The sequence below is a fragment of the Lucilia sericata genome, unplaced genomic scaffold (assembly GCF_015586225.1).
Source record: "Lucilia sericata isolate MDLA Ls3-8-SP2 unplaced genomic scaffold, ASM1558622v1 Contig001851F_arrow, whole genome shotgun sequence".
Classification (NCBI taxonomy): domain Eukaryota; kingdom Metazoa; phylum Arthropoda; class Insecta; order Diptera; family Calliphoridae; genus Lucilia; species Lucilia sericata.
Window position 1 is genome coordinate 46,543 of NW_023995745.1, and position 9,252 is coordinate 55,794.

At 31.2% G+C, this 9,252-nt stretch overlaps 4 protein-coding genes across 5 annotated transcripts; all 4 read left to right on the forward strand.

The window, feature by feature from the left end:
* Window positions 1-1,304: 1,304 nt before the first annotated feature.
* Window positions 1,305-3,188, forward strand: LOC119612873 (glycerol-3-phosphate phosphatase-like). Its single transcript, XM_037968756.1, has 3 exons — window positions 1,305-1,656; window positions 2,055-2,703; window positions 2,762-3,188. The coding sequence occupies exons 1-3, from the start codon at window positions 1,530-1,532 to the stop codon at window positions 2,937-2,939; spliced, it is 954 nt and encodes a 317-aa protein (XP_037824684.1). The 5' UTR covers window positions 1,305-1,529; the 3' UTR covers window positions 2,940-3,188.
* Window positions 3,189-3,815: 627 nt separating this feature from the next.
* LOC119612866 (glycerol-3-phosphate phosphatase-like) lies at window positions 3,816-5,656 on the forward strand. The gene is made up of 4 exons (XM_037968750.1): window positions 3,816-3,972; window positions 4,029-4,500; window positions 4,678-5,326; window positions 5,391-5,656. The coding sequence occupies exons 2-4, from the start codon at window positions 4,410-4,412 to the stop codon at window positions 5,566-5,568; spliced, it is 918 nt and encodes a 305-aa protein (XP_037824678.1). The 5' UTR covers window positions 3,816-3,972; window positions 4,029-4,409; the 3' UTR covers window positions 5,569-5,656.
* Window positions 5,657-6,263: 607 nt separating this feature from the next.
* Window positions 6,264-7,513, forward strand: LOC119612864 (glycerol-3-phosphate phosphatase-like). Its single transcript, XM_037968746.1, has 3 exons — window positions 6,264-6,498; window positions 6,553-7,198; window positions 7,263-7,513. Exons 1-3 carry the CDS (start codon window positions 6,318-6,320, stop codon window positions 7,369-7,371), a joined length of 936 nt encoding a protein of 311 aa, XP_037824674.1. The 5' UTR covers window positions 6,264-6,317; the 3' UTR covers window positions 7,372-7,513.
* Window positions 7,513-9,251, forward strand: LOC119612865 (glycerol-3-phosphate phosphatase). 2 transcript variants are annotated; one of them, XM_037968749.1, is made up of 4 exons: window positions 7,513-7,623; window positions 7,711-7,817; window positions 8,262-8,922; window positions 8,982-9,251. In XM_037968749.1, exons 2-4 carry the CDS (start codon window positions 7,727-7,729, stop codon window positions 9,151-9,153), a joined length of 924 nt encoding a protein of 307 aa, XP_037824677.1. In that variant the 5' UTR covers window positions 7,513-7,623; window positions 7,711-7,726; the 3' UTR covers window positions 9,154-9,251. The 2 variants fall into 2 exon arrangements, with proteins under 2 accessions (XP_037824677.1, XP_037824676.1); XM_037968748.1 differs by having other exon boundaries at window positions 7,576-7,631.
* The last annotated feature ends 1 nt before the right edge of the window (window position 9,252 follows it).

Consider the following 9,252-nt stretch of genomic DNA (forward strand, 5'->3'; position numbering starts at 1 on the left):
AAACAAAACCAACAAAACAAACAAATGAAAAATATTATAATACAATGAAAAACCATAAATGATAAGAAAACTTTAACAAAATATTTAAAAGAAACTAAGTAAAAAAAAAAATAAAAATAAATTTATAAAAAAAAACAAAAGCAGTGTTTATTTTATTAAATTAAATTTTCCGATTCCATAATATAACCAAAATGGATGAAATGAAATTTCCTAAAGATAGATATTTTCTATAGAAATGAAGTTTATAACAAACGGATACCAAATTCTGCAAAGAAATTAATAATTCACCACAAAATATATAGACCAAATTTTCTAAAGAAATATTGCCTCATTTAGTTGCGGTCAGATAAAAACAAAATTTCCTTAAAGAAATTGGATCTTGAGTTAAGATGGAAATAATGTTTGCAGAAATTGAGTCTCCGCCAGAAGAAGACAACATTTCTTATAGACGAATATAAAAGTAAGTAAAGAAATTGGGTTTTATGAGGACTAAAGACAAAATTTCCTAAAGAAAGTAAGTCTCAGAGGGGCTCTCCGCCATTAGATGACAAAAATTATCTAAAAATATTGATTCACCTCCAGATAGAGACAAAGTTTCTCAAAGAAGTTGCGTATTTACAAAAAGGACACAAAATTTTCTCAAAGAATTTGTGTCTCAGGAAGATGAAGACAAAAATTCCCTAAAAAAAGGTTCCCCAGGCGAATGGAGATAATATTTTCTAAAGAAATTAAGAAATCGAGTCTCCGCCGGCTGTAGACAAGAATTTACTAAAGAAATTGTGTCTCTGCTGGGTGAAGACATTTTATAAAGAAATTGCATATCAGACTGCTGGATAAAGAAATTTTCTATAGGAATTCTATAAAATTAACTATTGCACTTAAATTTATATAGTTTCAATTTACTTGTTTAGTTTTTTTAAATAAATTAGTGAAATTTATACTTACTTTACATTTGAGCAGTCAAAATTTTGAGAATGTTTCGATATATAGTAATTGTTTACAAAAATTACTAGCATTTTATGTTTATAATACTTTGTTATATATTCTTTGGTTTGTTATCTTCAATTTAGTTTATTTTATTAATAAAAATGTGATTTAAAAGTAAATTTTCTTCAAAAATTCTAAAAAATAACTATTTTTATTTGTAAACATTGCAAAGTTTGAAAGCCACTGATCAATTTCGTTTATTTACCTTTTTAAACACTCTCTTTAATTATGTACACAGCAATAAGCTCTTAAATTTATTCTGCAAAAATTCTTAGCTCTCTTTCATATACTTTTTATTTTTTGACATTTTTCCTTTCAGTAGTTTTTTTCAAGTGCTTTTATCAAGTTGTGTTCTTGTTGTTAGTGTGGTGGAGCTGGCTAAAAATCGCAAATTCTATTGCCCCCCATAAAATATTTTTTTAAAACAAATTCATTCAATAAACTAAAACACTAATTACTTATTACCTTGCAATTGTTTTATTAAATAAAAAAGAAAATATTTAATAATAGAGAAAATTAGCAAAGTTTTAGCTGAATAATTAATGTTAAACAAATTTCGACCCCTTAGCAGCATGTTTAAGCAGACGTCTACAAATTTATTGGAACAAAAAGCCGACAAGGTGACCCAATGGTTGGATTCCTTTGATGCCGTTCTTACAGATTGTGATGGTAATAATAAAAATTCATTAATTATAATTAATTATAGGTACCTATGCGATAAATATTCTGTTGTAATGTATTAAATTGCATAATTTCATTTATTAAATTTGGGGTTTTTTTCTTAATGTGTGGTTCGATTTTGGTTTAAAAATCTACACAATTTCTTTGCAATGTCAATAATTGGGTTTGTGTGTTTAAAATTGTCTGTTGTTGCTGGTTTCCTATACATTGTTAATGACCTTAATGAACGTCATTAGTGACGGGGATGTAAGCTACAGTCCGTCAAGTGAAAGTAATGAAAGATTTGTAACAAATTTCTGAGGCAAAAATTTCCATATTAAATTTGCCCACAGCCAGCAGAGGAGAATATTGAATCTAGCTAATCTTATTTTTCGTTTACTTTTCAGGCGTTCTTTGGGTTTATGGCAGTGTTATTGATGGTTCTGTGGAGGTTATGAATCGCTTTAAAGAATTGGGCAAAAAAATCTTCTTTTGCACCAACAATTCTACCAAGACACGCAGAGAATTACTGGTGAAGGCCGTAGATATGGGTTTTAATATCACAGAAGAAGAAATTATCTCCACAGCACACTCGGGGGCTGCCTATTTAAAGGGTCTTAACTTTGACAAAAAAGTATTTGTCATAGGTTCAGAGGGTATAACAAAAGAACTCGATGCTGTTGGTATAGAACACAATAAGGTGGGTGCTGAACCCATGCCTGGCTCTTTGGCGGAGTACATTTCAAAACATTTGAAATTAGATGAAAATGTGGGTGCTGTGATGGTGGGTTTTGATGAGCATTTCAGTTTTCCTAAAATGACACAAGCTGCCTCATATTTAAATGATCCAGAGTGTTTGTTTATCGCCACAAACACAGATGAACGTTTTCCCATGCCTAATATGGTGATACCGGGAACGGGAAGTTTTGTTAGGGCCATTGAGACATGTGCGGAACGAAAGGCTTTGGTTATAGGTAAACCCAATAAAGAGATATGCGAACATCTTATCAAAGATGGCACCATTAAGCCCGAAAGAACTTTAATGATAGGTGACAGGTGAGTGTTTTAGTTTCCACAATTGTCAAACAAAAAACATAATTAAACGTTTTCCTAGATGCAATACTGATATCCTATTGGGCTATAATTGTGGCTTCCAAACTTTGCTGGTGGGTACGGGCATACATCAACTAAACGATGTGGATACCTGGAAAAAGTCCAATGATCCCGAATTGCTTAAACTTATACCAGATGTGTATTTACCTAAACTGGGCGATTTACTGCCTCATATGTGAATTTTATTTACTTCTTAACTTAATTTTAAGACTTGTCACTATCTATCGTAACATTTATCTAATTCTTTTTTTATAAACAATACATTTAAAACACAAATAACTTTTTCATACATAACGCTCCCCATAACCATAATCTAGCCAAAATGATGCTTTTTGTTAATGTATAATTTTATGTTGTTAGAACAAAAAATCGGAAATGATAAAATAAATTATAGATTTGTAAAGATTTTTACAATATCGATAACAAATGTGTTAAACTCTGTGTGTGAGGAAAGTAGGGTGTTAATTCTTGTTTAAAAATACTGAGTCAGCTGTTGACATAAAGCTTTTTTTCTGCACAATTCTCTTGTTAGAAAAAAGAGAATTTTAGATACAGAAAAAATATGTGTAAAAAGAAAAGAGAGTAAATATTGAAAACATGTGTTTATTTTAGAGTTGCCAAAGCTTTGTTTAAATTCTTTAAAAAATTTTGTCTTTTCGTCTTCAACCAGCTAAAACTCCTATTTCTTTAGACAATTTTCTTTTCAAAGGTCTTATGACTTGATTATTTACAGAATTTGTCTAAAATCTAGTCCCAGAATGAATTTGTAAAGAATTTAAGTTTTGTGCTTCGTTATTTCTTTAGCCTTGGTAACTCATTTTATTCTTTTTATCAACAGAGAGCATATTTCCTGTAATGTTTGATGACCACTGCTTGTTTTTATAAACATTTCTTATGGTTTGAGAAGTACTGCTTGTTTTTTTGTAAACAAGTTATTTCAGTTGTCAGTTATTTTTATTAAATAAAATTAAAATTAAAGTTAAAAAATGTTAAAATATTAATGTTTTCTTTGAAGAAAACAATACTCTTTTGGAAAGTATTAAAAAATCCTATAAAACGTTGTCGAAGCACAAATTCAAACCCAGTTTTATTTACTTAAGATGGCTGGACAAGGTTTGAAGGCATTATAATCGATTCAGATGGCAAGTTTTTTAAATCTTTAATAACAAAAGGTTGTATAAAACCCGCCTGCACATTAATGCTAGGCAACAGGTGAAAAATTTTGTAACAAAATATGAAAATTTCTAAACCCTTTTTTTAATTTATAGTTTCCACGGACTTGTTGTTTGGTTACAATTGTGATACCAGATTTTCATCTACAAAAACTCGAGAGATTTAAACCATTTTAACTGAGTACTTTTATAATTTATAGAAAAAGAGAAAGATACCCAAATATTAAAAACTTTTTGATAAGAATTATGCTTGTTTAAATAAATATTCTCCACATTGTTTAATAACAACATAAATGTGTAATTGTTTTGTAGTTTGAGAGTAAAGATCAAGAACGGACGGGAAAAAGTTATGCTGAAGAGTATTGTATAATTAGAATTTATTTAACACATTAGAAATCCATCCATTCAAATCATATTATTGATTTAAATATGTATGTATGTTTTTAATTTTTCTAACAAATTTGTTTAGTTAATAACATGATTCAACCAAAAAATTTAAAAGATCTGGACAAAAAGACCTTTAAAGAGTGGTTGGATTCCTACGATACTATTTTAACAGATTGTGATGGTAAGTTGAAAGAGATAACAAACTATTTTAAACAATTTCTTTTGGAAATTTTGTCTTTGCATTGAGGGCACACAATACTGAAGATAAAGTTTGCTGAAGAAATTCATCTCCTCCGGCTGAAGATTAGATTATCTTTAGATTTTTTGTAATGAAACTTACTTTTTGTTTACTTACCAGGCGTTCTTTGGGTTTATGGCAGTGTCATCGATGGCTCTGTGGAGGCTATAAACAGCTTAAAAGAACTGGGCAAGAAATTTTTCTTTTGCACCAACAATTGCACCAAAACACGCAAGGAACTACTGGTGAAAGCCGTCGATATGGGTTTTAATATCACAGAGGAAGAAATCATCTCAACAGCACATTCAGGTGCGGCCTATTTAAAGGGTCTTAACTTTGATAAAAAAGTATTCGTCATAGGTACAGAGGGTATAACAAAAGAACTCGATGCTGTGGGTATAGAACATAATAAGGTGGGTGCTGAATGCATGCCCGGTTCATTGGAGGAATATATTTCTAAACATTTGAAATTGGATGAAAAAGTGGGTGCTGTAATGGTGGGATTTGATGAACATATTAGTTTTCCAAAACTGACACAAGCAGTCACATATTTAAATGATCCGGATTGCTTGTTTATCGCCACAAATACAGATGAAAGTTTTCCCATGCCTCATATGGTGGTACCGGGAACGGGAAGTTTTGTTAGAGCCATTGAAACATGTGTGGAGCGAAATGCTTTAGTTATAGGTAAACCCAATAAAGAGATATGTGAACATCTTATCAAAGATGGCACCATTAAGCCGGAAAGAACTTTAATGATAGGTGACAGGTAAGTGTTTTAGTTTTCACAACTGCCGAACAATAAATTATTTATCTACATATCATTTTTCTAGATGCGATACTGACATTCTATTGGGCTATAATTGTGGCTTCCAAACTTTGCTGGTGGGTACGGGCATACATCAACTAAACGATGTGCAAGCCTGGAAAAACTCCAATGATCCCGAATTGCTTAAACTTATACCAGATATGTACTTACCTAAACTGGGCGATTTACTGCCTCATATGTGAATTCAGTTTTCTTTTGAACTTAATTTTAAGACTTGTTATCAACTGTTGTGACATTTATCTAATTTTTTATAAACTTCCATTAAAAAAACAATTACAAAGATTTTTACAATTTCGAAAACAAATTTGTCAAGTTCGGCGTGTGAGTAAAGTAGAGTGTTAGTTCTTGTTTAAAATTACTGAACAAGCTGTTGACATAAAGCTTTTTTCTGCACATTTCTCTTGTATTAAAAAAAGAGAATTTTAATTACAGAAAAAAATTGTTTAAAAATTAAAGAGACTTAAAATTAAAATATGTTTGTTTTAGAGTTGCCAAGGTTTTGTTTAAGGAAATCTAGCCATATATTTCTTCAGGAAATTTAGTCTCCAACAGATGGAGTCTGAAATTCTTAAGGAAATTGTGTCTTTGTTCTTTTCTTTAGGAAATTTTGTCACCGTCTTAAGGAGGCGTGACTTCTTAATTATTGTCAGTTTGATTATGATTTGATTATTAAGAGAATTTATACTATATTATTCTTTAGTCTTGGCAAATCTTTTCATGCTTTTCATAAATAGAGCAAGTTTTTTTTCTATTTTCCTTAATGGTTTGAGAAGCACTGCTTGCTTTTGTAAACACTACTCTCCTTTATGGTTTGAGAAGTACAGCTTGCTGTTGTAAACAAGTTAATTTTTGAAGTTTCAATTAGTAACTAAATTGTCAGTTATTTTATTAATATAAATTAGAAATTAAAAAGGAAAGATATAAAAAATAAATGTTTTCTTTAAAGAAAACAAGACACTTTTGGCAAATATTTACAAATTCTGCAAAACGTTGTTGTAGCATAAAGTGTTATCAAAAATTCAAGCATAGTTTTACAGACTTAAGATGTCTGGACAGAAAAGAAGTGCAGCAGTTCTTTAAAAGCTTGGAAGCAATAATAACAGATGCAGATGGCAAGTTTTTTTTGATAAATTAAATAGATTTATAATGATTTTATATAACTGCAGGTGTTCTATGGCTTAATGATGATCCTATCGAAGGTTCTGTAGAAACTTTTAATTGGTTTCAAAATCAAGATAAGACTTGTTATATTGTTACCAATAATTCTACCCGTACTCGGCAAAATTTGCAGGAAAAAGCTTGTTCCATGGGTTTACAGGTGGAAGAAAGGCAAATTATTAATACCACTTACTGTACGGCCAAATATTTGGAGAAATTGAATTTCAACAAGAAAGCCTATGTTATAGGCAGAGAGGGTCTGGCTTGGGAATTACAAAATTTGGGCATTAAACTTTTGCCCATAGAGGAGGAACCCATGAAAGGCTCTACAGCTGATTTGAGACAAAATCTTAAACTTGACCAGGAAGTAAAGGCTGTAATAGTGGGTTTTGATGAATTTTTTGGTTTTCCCAAGCTAACAAAAGCCTGTTGCTATCTAAAGGATCCTGAGTGTTTATTTATAGCCGCCAGTACAGATAACCAAGGACCTACTCCTACGATAATGCTGCCGGGTACGGGTTGCTTTGTAAAAGCCATAGAAACTTGTAGCAATCGTTTAGCCACAATAATAGGAAAACCTAATCCGGAATTTGTCAAACCTTTAATAACAAAAGGTTGTATAAAACCCGCCACCACATTAATGGTAGGCGATAGGTAAGAAATTTTATAAAAAAATATGAAAATCTAAATAATTTGCTAAAACTTAAACCAAATTTAGAGGTTCAACGGACATGTTGTTTGGTTATAATTGTGGCTTCTATACACTATTTGTTTCCCTCCGGGGTAGATACTTTAAAAGACGTCCAACAATGGCAAATATCAGATAATTGTGAATTGCAAAAACAAATACCCGATTTTTATCTACCAAAACTGGGAGATTTAAAACATATATTAACTGAGTAATTTTATAATTTTATAGAATAAAGAGAATTCCATAATATTATTAAACTCTTTATTGATAAGAATCATGATTGTTTAAATAAATATTCTCCACACATTGTTTAATAACAAAATACTTTAACTTTTTATAGTTTGAGAGTTAAGGTCAAGAGAATTGGACGTAAAAAAGCTACGCTGAGGTATAGAGGTTTTGTATAATTAGATTTTAGTGAAAAACTTTTAGAAATTTACTTATAATTTTAAGAAATGTTTAAATTTTTTAATAGATTTTTAGTTAAAAACATGATTCAACCAAAAAATTTAAAAAATCTGGACAAAATGGCCTTTAAAGAATGGTTGGATTCCTTTGATACTATTTTAACAGATTGTGATGGTAAGTTGAAAGAGATTACACAAAATTTTAAACAATTTCTATACGTATTATTGTTTTTGTCATGAGAAGAGACCATTTATTCAGCCGGCTGAGAACAAATGTTCTGAGACTCAATTTCTTTAGTAAATTTTGTCTTCCGTTTGGCGGAGAGTTAAGTTCCTTCAGGAACTTTTCATTTCATCAGAAATTTTGTTCTCTATCTGGTGGATATTCAATTTCTTTAATAAATTTAGGCTCCATCTGGCGAGACTCAATTTCTTTAGGAAATTTTATCTTCCGTCTGGCGGAAACTTAAATTCTTTAGGAAATTTGTTCTCAGCCTCGGAGACTTGATTTCTTTAGTCTGGCGGATCTCTTTAGTATTGGCCATTTGATCAAAACTCAATTTCTTCAGAATCATAGAACTTTTAAAGAACAATTAACCATAAAAGTTACCTATTCCAGCTGTTCTCTGGCATGATGACACTGTGATCCCCCAAGTACCCGCTACCATTAATACTCTACGAGCTCTAGGTAAAAATGTCTACTTCGTAACCAATAATGGCACCAAAACCCGTCATGAACTATGGCATAAAGCCTCTCAAATGAATTACCAAATAGATGAGCAGCACATTATAGCACCCACCTATTCCATAGCAGAATATCTAAAACAAAATTTACCCTCTAACGAAAGGGTCTACGTGATAGGTAGCCCCGCTTTAGCAGAAGAATTAAACAAGTTAAATATTAGCAACTTTGGCATGGGTGAGGATGTAGTGCAAGGCATTTGGGTTGATATGCTGGAGCAGATTAAACGAGAAACTGCTGAAGAAAAAGTGGGTGCTGTAGTGGTAGGTTTTGATGAACATTTTAGTTTTCCCAAAATGTTAAAAGCCTCCAATATATTGGGCTCTAATCCCGACTGCCTGTTTTTGGCCACAAATGCTGATGCTGTTCATAGATATCCTAAGTTTTGTATGCCTGGTACAGGGGCTTTGGTGGTGGCACTACAAACTTGCACCGGTCGAGAGGCCAAGATGATGGGCAAACCTAATCCTGTTATATGTGAAAATTTGATTAGAACGGGTAGTTTGCAGCCTAAGAGAACATTGATGATAGGTGATAGGTAAGGGAGGAAATATTTGGAATTTGAAATTTGATTACTTTTCATATTTATCTTCTTAGCGCTAAAATTGATGTTTTATTTGGCAAGAATTGTGGCTTCCAAACGCTTTTAGTGGGCACTGGTAATGATAAGTGGCCTCAGGTGATGGAATTGGTTCAAAATAAACAAACGGATTTTATACCAAATTATTATTTGGAATCTTTGGGTGATTTATTGGAAGTTTTACAATAGTTTTAAAGCTTTTATTTAATTAAAAAGAAAACATTTTGTTTTAAACATTTGAAATAAAAGCTTTATAGCAAATAAAAACTTTTACATTTACAACTTAAT